At 34.7% G+C, this 13,584-nt stretch overlaps 1 protein-coding gene across 6 annotated transcripts in view; it reads left to right on the top strand.

Annotated features, from left to right (window-relative positions):
* Window positions 1–13,584, top strand: part of PLEKHA1 (pleckstrin homology domain containing A1) — a 76,881-nt gene that overhangs the window by 22,919 nt on the left and 40,378 nt on the right. For all 6 annotated transcript variants that reach the window (XM_069099153.1, XM_069099150.1, XM_069099151.1 and 3 more), the window contains exon 3: window positions 8,613–8,669. In XM_069099153.1, coding sequence (XP_068955254.1) covers window positions 8,613–8,669 — 57 coding nt within the window. The remainder of the gene's footprint in view (window positions 1–8,612; window positions 8,670–13,584) is intronic.

Below are 13,584 nucleotides of genomic sequence, written 5' to 3' on the forward strand. Positions count from 1 at the left end.
CTGAAATTACAGATCTCTGAAGTATTGAATGTCTTGCCAGATATCATAGCTATAATAAATAATAGCTAACTTTTATATGGCATCTTAAGGTTTGCAAAGCTCTTTTACATATATTATTATTATTATTATTATTTTTAAAGCAATCGGAGTTAAGTAACTTGCTCAAGGTTACACGGCCAGTTATTTCTGGGTGTGGTGCTGAGTATCTGAGCCCGGATTTGATCCAGGTCATCCTGACACTGGAGCCGGTGCTCTTACTTGCTGTGCTACCTGGCCGCCCCTAAACTATCTTTTTTTTTTTTAAAGCAATCGGGGTTAAGTAACTTGCTCAAGGTTACAGGGCCAGTTATTTCTGGGTGTGGTGCTGAGTATCGGAGCCCAGATTTGATCCCCAGGTCATCCCAACACTGGAGCCTGTGCTTTTACTCACTGAGCCACCTGGCTGCCCCTTACATATATTATTTAACTTCATTCTCACAAAATCTTTATGACTTAGGTGCTGTTATTATTATCTTTATGTTATGGATGAGGAAATTGAGATTTAGAGTTTGTCATGTTGCTAGTAAGTATCTGAGGTAGTATTCAAACTCAAGTCTTCCTGATCCCATATCAAGTGCTCTGTCGACTGTGCTCTACTGAGTTTCTTGCTTTCATTGGCCTTTGTATTAATATTTTGTTTCAGAATCAGGGGATGGTTAAATGCAAGGATAACTGTTTAAGACTTTGCCTTTTAGATGGTGCTATTTTTCACACATGGTGACCTTATAAAAACTGTTGTTCACAAATCAACCACTTATATCATAATGCTTATGTGTTTGCCTTTTCATGTTCTCATATGATATTTGTATCTTTATTGTAATATATCCATTAATATTAAATGTTTTTATTGATGCCTTTTACTTTTATCATATTTATTTCTGATTATATTCTTCTTAGTTTCCCTTAGCAAGCAAACACTTCCTTTTGACAGACTTAAAAAGAAAGGAGGGGGGGTAGTTTAGCAAAAACAACAACCAGATTACTCCTGTCCAACAGTGTATGCAGTATTCCACACCTGATACCTCCACTTATAGAGTGGAGAAAGAAGGAAGGTACATTTTTCAACTGTTCAGGCCCAAGCTTGGTTTTTATAATTACAGAGGCCATAACATCATTTAAAGGCTAAATTTTACTAACATTTAAATCATTCAGGTAAATTTTATAATATTAATCTATAAGTTAAACGCTTGAATTCATAGAATTTTAGAGTTGGAAGAGACACTACTCCAGCCTCTTCACGTTAGAGATGAGGAAGCTCACCTCAGGAGACTTGTCCAGTGTCACCCTTCCGGGTTGTAGTAGATAGGCTAATGGAGTGGCACAGCCCAGGTCTTTGGAGACTCTTTTTAAAAAGTGCTTTTTCTTTTACTATTTCTACCTCAATTATTTTTCTTCTGCTATTGTTCCTTCAGAAAAGGTGTCACTAAAACATAATTAGTGAGGTGTTTTCACAGATCCTGAAAGAGTATATGATCTACAGGCCCAATACAGTCATCTTTTTAATATCTTCTCTGACAGTCATCAGCCTCTGCTTGAACCCTTCCAACGATAGGAAGGTTAGCTGCCTCAAGAGGCAGCACGCTCCAATTTGTGGATGACTTTGTTAGAAACCTGCCCCTCTGTAGCTTCCTGCTGTCATCCTTTGTTCTGTCTAGAGGCACCACAAAGAGTAGGGAAAGTCCTTTTCAGCGCGTTTAAATGTTCAGATGTTTGAAACATTTGAAGACCAAGTCTTTTTGTTTTTCAGACTAAATATCTGCGATTGCTTCAGCTTCTTACAGCATGATCTCCAGACCTTCCTGCCTCTGGCTGATAACACTTTTGTTCTTAATGCACCTCTTAACATTTGGCATCTAGAATTTAATGTCATCTGCCATATGCTTTTGGATTGATACAGAAGTACAGTCAGCTCGTTCACTTCTCCTGAACTCTATTTCTGTATAAAGTCTGTGTAGCCTAAAGTTTGCAGGCAGCCGTGTCACCTTTTGGGCTCCTATTGCAGTTAGCATCGTTCATTCAAGTTCCCCTTGTCATGTTTGTGCTCTTGCCTTCTTGGATCCAAATATATGACCTAAATTTATCCCTCTTAAATTTCATTTCATGTCAGCCTGTAAGTCTACTCTTTCAAAAGCTGAATCTTCTACCATTCAGTAGTTCAGTTCATGTAGTTCAATAAATGTTTTTGAGGCGCTTACCATGTGCAAGGTTTTGGGGATATAAAAAAAAAATACAAGAGTCCCTGCTTTCAGGAAGCTTATGCTCTACAGCATTTTGTCATTTGAAGGTTTAGTAAATATACCTACTATGTCTTTATCCAAATCAATGATAAAAATATTGAAAAAGATAAATCTAAGCATAGAGTCCCTATGACTATAACACTAGAGATTTTCCTTTTGGGTTGAAATTGATATAATAAATGACATTCTTTGGATGTAGCTTTTTGATTGGCTAAGAGCTATACTTTCATCTAAGCAACATTTTGCTTCTTGTTCATAAGTATATTATGAGAAACTTTGCTTTGCTGAAAGCCTTGCTGAAAGCAGTTATACACTGTTAATGGTGTTCCTTCAATGTATCAGTATAAATTAATTTAGTTTGGTATAACTTTTTCTTAAATCCATACTGTCTCCTAGTGATCCAATTATTTAATAATCTCTTCCATGATTTTGCTAAGATTTATGACTTCATCAGCATTTAGTGACAGTTGGAAAGATTTGTACTTTTAGCTGAATATAAAAATGAAGGGATTTCAAAATTTTGATAAAATGTAGTTGAAACTTGCTATGTGATGCATAGCTTATTTTGGTATACCAGTTCATTCTTTTCTTCTCTTGTCAATATTAAGCAGAAATCTTTGCATTTGAACTTAACAGTAGCTATAATGGTCATAAAAACTAGGGTTTTTTTTTTTTGCATTTCCTTTATCTCCTAGCAAGCTTACATTTTCCCCATTCAATTTGACTATTTAATCTGTGATCCTTCATGACATTCTGTGGTTTTTCATTTTTTCTCGCACACAAAAGCTTAGGGCACGATTCAATGTGTTAGAATAATAGCCTCTGAGAGATTTAAAAGCTACATATCTTGGTATTGAAAAGTAACCAACATTTGGAAAGATCATTTTGTTTGTAGTTTGATCTCAGATTTTTAAATATTTTAGTAAGTATTCCAGGAATGAAAGGCAGAGGATGGGTGGGAGAATCAAGATGAAATTCTTTGACCTTGAGACATAATAAATCATATATTTAAAGGGAATAAAATAAAAATGATAATTTACTTTATATTTGGAAGATGTTTAGAGTCTTCATTTTAAAAGTAGCTCATTTAAATGTTACTGTAAATAGGAATGAAAGCTAAGATTAAAAATAGGCAAGGTAAGAAATAAAGTCTTCTCACAGATGAATATACATTTGAGAAGTAATAATAGCTGACATTCTGTAAACAGTACATTTTGCAAAGCTTTTTACAGTTTTCCCATTTGATCCTTAAATATTAGTATCCCTGTTTTACAAATGGGGAAAGTGAATGCAATGCAATGGTTAGAACACTGCCTTCATAGTCAGAGGATCTTTGTTTAGATCCTGGATCTTCTGCTTACTGCATTTGTGGTCTTTAGGAAGTTACTTAGACTCCTTGGGACTCAGTATTAGCTACAAAGAGAGAATGTGTGTGTGTGTGCGTGTGTGTGTGTGTATTTTTAGGGGGAAGATTAGATTATTTTATTATTAATATTAAACATTTATATTATTGTTAGATTATATTAGTTTCCTTTCTAGTTGTAACACTCATGATCCTAAGGTAAATGACATAGCTAAAGGTATATAATGCTATAGGATTCCATTCAGTTAACAACTGTTTCTGTTGTGTCAGGCATCTTAGATATCTAAGATTGTACCAATCCAAATTTCCATGAGACCAAAGTCAGTGATTTCTGTATTGATTGCAATAAGAAGACTCTTGAGATGTTGATCCCACTTTTCTAATCTTCAACTGGATAATTCACATCACCCATTTTGTATACTTACAGGCTGACAAAAAGCCACAAAGTGGTGGTGGCAATAGAAAGCCACAAAGCTGTTGACTACAAATTCATGTTTTCTAACCTCTGTTCATTGACCATCTAGTCCAACACATACCTGAAAAAGAATCCCCTATCTCTCCAGTCTTCCTGAGAAACTGTTCTTCAACCATTAACTTGAAAATCTCCAAAGAAAAGGGTCCATTACCTCCCAAGGAATCTTGTAGCTCTAATTTTTAGGCATTTTTTTGTTACATCAAACTGAAAGTTTTCTCATTTAACATTTCATCCTTTTAGTTCTGTTCTGTGAAACCAGACAGAACCAGTCAAATTCTTTCCCATGGCAGCCCTTTAAATATTTGAACAGCTTTAACCAAACCTCTTATGGCATGGACTCAAAGTTCTCACTGTTTTGATTACCCTCCTCTGTATGCTCTCCAGCTCATCACTGTTCTTCCTAAAATATGGCACTTAGAACTAAACACAAGATTCCAACTGTAGTCTGTTCAGGGCAGAGTAGAGAGGAGGCTTAACACTTCCTGTGTCTCTCAATAGAACTTTGGCTTTAACTTTCTTGGTTAATCTGTTATGTTTGTGGATCTCATAGAGTTTGTGATCCATTACAACTCCCAGATTGTGTCTAGTCATAAATAAGATTAGTCTGGCATGATTTACCCTTTATGATGCCATAGGGTGCCAGCCAATGTGAGGTGGTTGCTTATGATCACCATTTCTTTTAAAGATGTTCACCAACTATCTGGTTAATAATCAGTCATTATTGGCCTACTTTACCCATCCATCCATCAATTATTCGGTGCCTAGGGATGCAGTTCATTAGGCCAGGCCATTGAACTCTTCCAGTATTGCTAAATGCTTTCTTAATACAGTTTTACTTGCTTTGAGTATTGACTCCTTTATTAGCTATATTTGTTATTTTGTGTTCAGACTCCTAAGAAAACAGAATCTAAATAGGAATGGGTGAGGCCTTCCTGATGAAGTAGAAAGAACACTGTTTGAAGTTAGAGGATCTGGGTTCACATACTACCTCTATCACTAACTGTTTGATTTGGGGCAAGTCATTTGACCTCTGGCCCTAAGTTTCCTACCTATTAAATGAGGGAGTTGAATTAAATTGCTTCTAAACTCTCCTTCAGCAGTTCTAAATTTTTGAGTCTGAACCTATGGATTGAGCACCTCAGCTTTTACCTGTTGACAGTTGTTATCATATTTCCCCCAGTATAGCTTAAAAAACAAAGCCAAAGCCAACTTGTCTTCGTTGTCCATAGCTTCCCTTCACCAACCTCAGATACTACTTATTCATTCATTCATTTCCCAAAATCTGCTTTTTTCTCCTGAATTCCTTGCTTTTGACAGTGTGGAAACAAACCCTCAGTCTGCTTACACCCTTAAGCTCGTCAGCCTCTTGTCTGAGGCTTTGCTCTCTTCAGCAGTGCTTCCTAGATTCCTTCTGGAAGCATCATTCCTGTTCATGTGGATCATCTGAACTTGTAGGATATCAGTTGATATCAGTGATAGCCATTTTGACAATACTTGAGAGGTTCTTTGCTTGCTCATGGATACTTGCTCCAAGAAGACCAGCAGACCTTTATCATTGCTGTTATGTCAACAGCTGCCTCAGAACTCTTCCCTGAATCATCTCCTCCCCGATCTTTACTAGATAATCTCTTGCTTGACAGCACCTGTGTATCTACCTTATCATTCTTCAGAGCCAGGCTTCTTAAACTTTTTCCATTCATGACCCCTTCAAACCTTCTTAAACTGTGGGTCGTGACCCTATATGGAGTCTTCTAAATTAGTGAACAAGCAGCTACTTCCTCTACAAAGCATCCTGGTCAGTCTTTGGGAAGAGCCTCAAATTTTTTTTTAGCTTCAAGCTCTAAGATCTTGATAGCATTTTTCCTTTGTGTGATAACTTTCTTAGCCATCATCATCCTGACAGATCAGGATTTTACCTCTGCCTTTTAAAATCCATTTTCTTATTGATTTTTTAAATAAAAAACTGAACCCATCTTCCATTTTTTAAAGGAACAAACATTTCATTGTCCCTGATAAAACTTCTGGCTCAGAGTCATTCCCCCCTTCCTTTTTAACCTCTCCTTTTGAAATAATTTTTGAATTGACCCTGGACAACTCACTTCTCTGTTGTAGGCTTCAGTTTTTTCTGCAAAATTAGTGGGGTGGACTAGATGATTTTTAGGGTTCTTTTCAACCCCGAATCTGTGATTCTGTATCTGATTCCTCATTTCACTCATTCCATCCCCATATTTTCAAGTGTGTCTGCTGGATTTCTCTTTGTGAATGTTGCATTGACCACTCCAAATTAACATATCTAAAACAAGAATTCACCTCATACTAGGTCCCCATCCTGTTAATGGTATCACCATTTTTCTGTTCACCTGTGGGAGTCAAATCATTATCTTCTTAACTAGTATGCCCACCTTTGGCATCTTTCTCTGATTTATCCTCTACTAAGTTGTCAGTTTATTTTTTTATTTTTATCTAGGAGATCATGGATCAATCACATTACCTCTAGAACTCTTTACTAGATTCTCTTTGTCAAAGGCCGGAGTACCTATGTTGGCTTTTAAATTCCACCAGAATTCAGCAACAGTTCCCCTTTTCAGACTGGTCATCCTCTACTTTTTCTTCATTGATCCTTTGTGCCTGCCATACTGAGAAACTCACCGTAAAAACATTCCCCAAGAAGTTCTTCTGTACATTCTTCCTGTCTTCCTAGGTCTGGTTCAAATGTCACCTCATTAGTGAACCCTTAGTTCAAATGTAACTCTCATTACCACCCCTTGCCCCCAGAAGTGATCCTTTTTTTGTAACATAACAGCACTTTATACCATCATTTTAGCCGTTCATGTATTCTGCTTTGCTTATATCTTATCTCCATTACTAGAGAATAAGCTCTGTGAGGTCAGGAAGCATGTTTTTAATTCATATTTAATAATGCCAGATTGATATTTATAAAATTTAATTCTAGTTGTGTAATTTATCTTGTTCAGAAATCTTTATTTCTTCTTCATTGTCAGTTAAAATGCTGTTTGCTTCTTTTTCTACCTTCAACATAATAAACATTTTAGTAAACATTTGCAGAATGAATAGAAACAAGTACAATCTAGTAGGACCTATGATCTTTAATGTCAAGCTCATTAAGTTCTCAAGTTAGAAAACTGATGGAGTCAGGGGTGGTGGATTCCTCTTGAAAAGTGTTTAGATTTGAAAATTAGATTAGATTTTTATCTTGAAAAGTGTTTAGATAAGGAAGAACTAAAGGGCCGTTTTATTTTATTCTAAAAGTAGCTTTTTAATATATAGATATCTATGTATCTATAAAATGAATTGAAATCAGTAATTAGACATCTGAGCCAAATTTAATCAGAAGCTCACTGTTCAAGAAGCTACATAAAAAATATGAAAAATTTGTGTAAAATATTCTTTATCAAGATGAGATTTATGTTCATGAAGAAGTTTAAGGTTTGAAATTTGAGAATATTAAGGGAAAAAGAATAGGAGCAGGTTAAGTATGAAGGGATCAGTCAGTTGCAGCCTTTATTTCTTCACTCCCTTGGTTTGGACAGGCCAGAGTTCTCTGTGCTTAAAGCCAGACTGGACTAGTGATTATTTTTCAAATTAAAGACCTTTAAATTTTCCACCTTCAAGGAAGCCATCATTCATATTTATTCATGTGCTTGGAATGCCTTTCTCTACTCAGATGCAATAGTCTTTATGAATCCTTTCCTTATTCTCATCCCTCTTCCCCATGAATGTGGTTTTTCTTTTTAAAGAGCTCTCTTGTGGCATGTTATTATTGACTTACATGGTTATTTTGAAATTTTTCTTATCTCCCTGGTTAGATCTGTTAAGTCTGTTGATTTCTTTACATATCATTGAATTCCCCATAACACCTAGTACATAGTTGGTTTTTTTTTTTAAGTTGAGTTGAAGTGAATTTAATGAGCTCTGTATCTTTGTAGCATGAATCACAATTTATTGGCTAAAAATTGTATCACTGGCCAGTTTTTTAAAGTAACACTATACCATTCATCAAAAACCAGAATAAATTTTCAAACCTTAAGCTGTTTGTTTTAACAGAAGAATATTAAGAGACCATTGCCATTTTTGTCAGCAACATTTTGACTTGTGTGTTTATAACTTTTTTTTGCCCATTGCATTTAGTACCAGCATATTGCATTATTTATAACTATACAACTTGGTGATTAATTAGTGCTGCGGAAGAAATATTTCATCTTTTGGGTTATTTGTGAAAGGACTAACTTAAAAGATAAAAAATGTTCAATAATAATGTCTTATAGAGCACTTTTTATTAGAATTGTGTAAGGTTCCTCTTCTGGTAATAGAATGATGACCTTTAGGGCTTAATAAAAAATTTGAAGTTCTGTTTTAACTAGAAAATGTGCAATCTTAACTTCCTTATTAATTTTGAGAGTATAAATGTGGAACAATAGCATGCAAAATTTAATATCTGTAGTATTTTATATTCATCATAATCCTTTTTGTCCTCTAGAACCTTCCTTCTGGATCCCCACCTGTTGGAGCTATTAAACTCACCTACATTTCAAAGGTATTTATTTTTGTACATATTTTATCTAGTCCAATAAACAGAGGGAGCCGCTTTGTTTTTATTTTAACAATATTGACAATGATACTAAAAGCAGAACCTGATTATGGTTGGGAGGTTCTTAATATTGATATAGTTAGAGATTTATGGGGCAGAATGAAATTATTTTATGGGGATTCGACAGATATAAAATTTTCATTTTTGTGAATCTCATGCAGAAATCAAGGAGAAAGAACTTAGTTGTTTTATATTGTCAATTTTTTATACATTTTTTTTTTTCAAAGCAATCAGGGTTAAGTAACTTGCCCAAGGTTACATGGCCAGTTATTTCTGGGTGTGGTGCTAAGTATCTGAGCCCGGATTCGATCCCAGGTCATCCCGACACTGGAGCCAGTGCTCTTGCTCGCTGTGCTACCTGGCTGCCCCGTCATTTTTTATAGTAAAGGCTTCTTTAAGTTGTAAGTTTTATTTATGGTTATTGGTTTAAAATTTTTTCCTGTCATTTGGTGGCTATGACCTTCTGAAATTATGTTGTTTATATATATTTTACTTGGTAAAAACATAAACCCTTTTTATATTGTAAAAGATAGTTTTGCCCTACTTTATTACTATTGTTTTCCTTCTGTTTGTTCATTTTCATTTCTTAGATTACCATTAAAATTTTTTAAAGCTAGATTTATTATTGCCAAGGTGTATGCAATCCTATTTACTTCCACTATGTTTTAGAAACTGTGCTTGAGAGTTCGAGGGACCCTAGTCTTAATATATTTTTAAATGAGAGGTGTTAATTATGTATTTTTATATATCTCTGTATGTACGTACATACATACACACATACACATATACATAATACATACACACATATCCATATATCTATCTATATATTTATCTGTATATCTCCTTAGTAGAGAGTTACTTCAAGAATTGAACATTAGAGAGAAAGAAAGCAGGGAAAGAGAAGAATACAAGCTAGCAGCTTAACACAGAGCAAAAGAGGTATATGTGAACTCTACTACTTTGAAATTCACCAGGCAGCTTTTTAATTTTATATTTTTTAAATTATCAGCTTAAATATCAACAAACTGGAACATTTGAATGTACAAAGAATGACAGAAAGAGGACTGAATATGAAGCTGTGAACTTTTAATTGTTTTTTTAAGTCTATCTTCAATTTAACAGTTACAAAATTATCCTATTTCTGTCCCCTTCTAAACTTCCTTCTATTCTTTTCTGTGTTTTTAAAAATATTTGATTTTGTTTTTTTCCCATTGCTCTCCACCCATCCCTTGACCGTAAGTCTACCCTTCAACCAATAAAAGCCTTTCCTTGTAACAAATAAGGATAGTCAAACAAAACCCTTGTACACATTGGGTGTATCTGATAGTATAAGTCCCACTCTGTATCTTTATCCCATCACATCTCTGCAAAAGCTATGCTTCATTATCAATCTTCGGGGGTCATGATTGATCATTACATGAATCAGAGTTCTTAATTCTTTCAAAGTTGTTTTACTTATTATAGTATTTTTAGAAATCATTCTTCTAGTTCTGTTCACTTCACATTGCATCAGTTTATACAAATATTGTCAGATTTTTCTGAAGCAATAGCTTTCATCATTTTCTTTGGTGCAAAAATATTTCATTACCTTTATGCACCAGAATTTTTTTTTTTAGCTATTTTCTAATTCACTTTGTTTCCTGTCATACTTGCTTTCTGTCATCCTATATCTTTTCTGTTTCTCAGCTAAACTTGAAAAAACCATTTACACTAGGTGTCTCCATTTCCTCTGGATTTCTGAACTATCTGAAATCTGACTTCTTACCTCATTGGTAACTCAAGGGGAACTGCTCTCCCCTTTGTTACCAATGGTTTCTTAATTGCATATCTAATGGGACCGCTTTACAGCAGTTGTCACTCTTGACCACTTCATCTCCTGGGTACTTTCTCTTCTCTGGGTTTTCCTGACACTGCTCCCTCTTGGTTTTTCTTTTACCTACCCTCCATCTCCTTTGCTAGAGTTTCTTCCTCCATGCCATGCCTATTAACTATGGGCAGATAGCCCAGGGATTTGTCTGAGGCTCTCTGTATTCCCTCATTCGGTAATCTCATCAGCTTATATGGGTTCAGTGATCTCTCTACAGATCACTCCCAGATCTATATCCAGCTCTTGTATTTCTTTTAACCTCTAATTCCTTTTTATCATCATAATAATTTTAATTTCAGCATTTCAAACTGTATATGCTCTAGACAAACACAACATGTCCACAACATAACTCATTCTGTCTTTGAACACATCTTTTTCTGGACTTTCTATTATAGTTGAGGATCACACTATCCAGTCACACAGGTTGTCAGTCTTGATGTCATCCTTGCTTCTTCTATCTTATTTATTCCACACATCCAGTCAATTGCAGATATTTTATGCTTTTTGTGTAGTTATTTTAAATGGAATTTCTCTTTCATTCTTTTCATATCGGCTTTTATTAATAATATGCAAAAATACCTACAATTTTTATTGATTTCTTATATGTTCTGACAAAACTACTGATTTATCTTGATTGGTTTTTTCTTGGGTTTTTTAAGTGAAACATGACAGTTGTCTGCAGATAGGGATAACTTTGGTTCTTCATCAATGCATATTCCCTCAATTTATCTTTCTTATTTTATACCTACCATTTCTTGTCAGTGTCAACTGAAACATCCTTGTTTTATTATTTAGTTGTACTGGTAAAGCTTCTAGTGTTTACCCATTTAATTACAAATGATGCTAGTTAGTGTTTTAAAATAAATGCTTTTGGTCATAATAAGGAAAAATTCTTTTATTACTATGCTTTACACTATTTTTAACATAAATGACTACTGCATTTTGTTAGACTTTGTTCATCTTTTTGTGTATATTTAACATGATTAATAATACTAATTATTTTCCTAATATTGATCTATCCTTGCATCTCTGATGTAAATCTAACTAGGTTATAATTAATTTTTAATTTTACTATAGTAATCTCTACAAATACTCAGATGATTATTTGATTTCATCAGTTTGGAAAGCCCTCTCCAAAAAGACAGATGTCATTCTATCCATGCCTGACTCCTGTGTAAATCTAGGCCCCCACAAAAGTTCATCACTGGGGATTGGTTGAGGAGGGTCCTCCTAATGTGTTGGTAGCTTTCCTTGCTTTCTCTTGACATCTCAAGTGTACTGATGTACTTCACTGCCCATAACTCCTTGAACCACTTGAACCAAATTTTCTTCATAAAATACAGTTTCTTGATGACATCTTTTTACTTCTGTGCTCCTTTGAAATTTGTCATTGGTTATATGTGGCATCTTGCTCATTCTCACGATATGCCTTTTCATTGGCACTAATTTTTAATTCTTTGGAGACTGTAGCCTTTGTTCTTTGGCTGTACAGCAGTATTTGTACAGTGTTGGGGTTAAAAAGATGGAACTTTGATTTTGTGGGAAGCTCTGGGGTCATTTAAGGAACTTTATAATTTCTTGAAGACAGTCATTTTTCCTTTTCTTGTTTAGCTTTGGATTAAATTCATGATACAGCTTTGTTTATTAGGAGGCAGCATATACAATGGGAATATTACTGGTTTTGGATGCAGAGCATCTGGGTTCACTTTCTACCTCTGTGTGATTTGGGGCAAGCCACATAACCTTTCTAGCAGGGCTTAGTTTCCTTATCTGCAAAATGGCCTCTGAGATCCCTTACAACTAGATTTATGAACCTATGAAAAATTTGTACTGTCTGCCTTTAACTGATAGATAGGCTATAAGGTCCATTCAAATACATGTTAAAACAGTCTTCATCCATTTGGACTTTGTTGTGTGGAGTTAGACCTCTTAGTGATCTCTTCCAGCAGACTTATACTGTGTTCTGGGATTTAATCTGCCAACAGGTGCTTTAGATGAACTTTACCATCCACAGGAACAAATCTATTTCCAACTTGAACTCTACAATAGATCTTCTCTATCAGTGGTGAATACTTTAGGCAAGCATATATGGCCTTGTTTTATGCTTGATCTGATGTTTATAATCAGGTGATCATTAAATAGAATTATTTCTGTTACAGTTTTGAAGGAATTTTAAACTTTAGACGTTTGGGATGGGAATCACCTCCTCTTAATCTTGCAAAGTAGCATTTTGTTTTAGTGAATCAACAAACTTACCACAGTGAAATTTTATATTTGCTACATTTGTGATTCATTGTGAAATGGTAAAGATGGTTCCTTGTTGGATATTGTTTACAAAAGTCAGCTTTCCTCCCTAATATTCTTATATGGTTGGTTGATAGTTATCAATATTCTTGCTTGTGGTCACCTTTTCTTGCCTTTAATAAGGTTCAACATTTTTTCCATTCTTTTGGCACCTTCCTCTCCCTTATTTATATTGTAAATCACTGCCTCAATAAATGCTCACAGTTGTGTCACCTCCTGCATAAATACAAATCTCCTCTATATATTCTTGGGCCATTCTGGCAGCTTTTCCTATCTTTATTCTCTTTAGTGACATTTTTCTTTCCCTGTTAAGTACCACCTTTGGGACTGTGATGGTAGAGGCCAGATATGTTAGTTTCACAGTCCTTGAAAACAGTTTGTTGTAACAATTTTTACAAATCTTGCCCATTTTTCTTCTCTTTCCATTTTCATCTTTAATTCTCTTTGGGAAGACTTTGCATTGTTCGATGTCATGCCAAGCTTTCTTTAAACTGGTTTTCTTCTCTATTGTTTCTCTAGGCTTCATAGTTTTTACTCTAGTAGTATTTAAATGTTTTATTAGTAATATTAGTTTTATCTCTGCTTTATCCTTAATTGGTTTGGATATCAGGACTATACTTGTCTCAGTAAAGGAATGTGCTATATCTTATTTCTCTATTTTGTGACCCCAATTTATGTGTCAGAGAGTTT

The sequence above is a fragment of the Petaurus breviceps genome, unplaced genomic scaffold (genome assembly GCF_028583685.1).
Source record: "Petaurus breviceps papuanus isolate PSGF00001 unplaced genomic scaffold, PetGlider_PUasm1.0 37, whole genome shotgun sequence".
NCBI classification, from domain to species: Eukaryota; Metazoa; Chordata; class Mammalia; order Diprotodontia; family Petauridae; genus Petaurus; species Petaurus breviceps.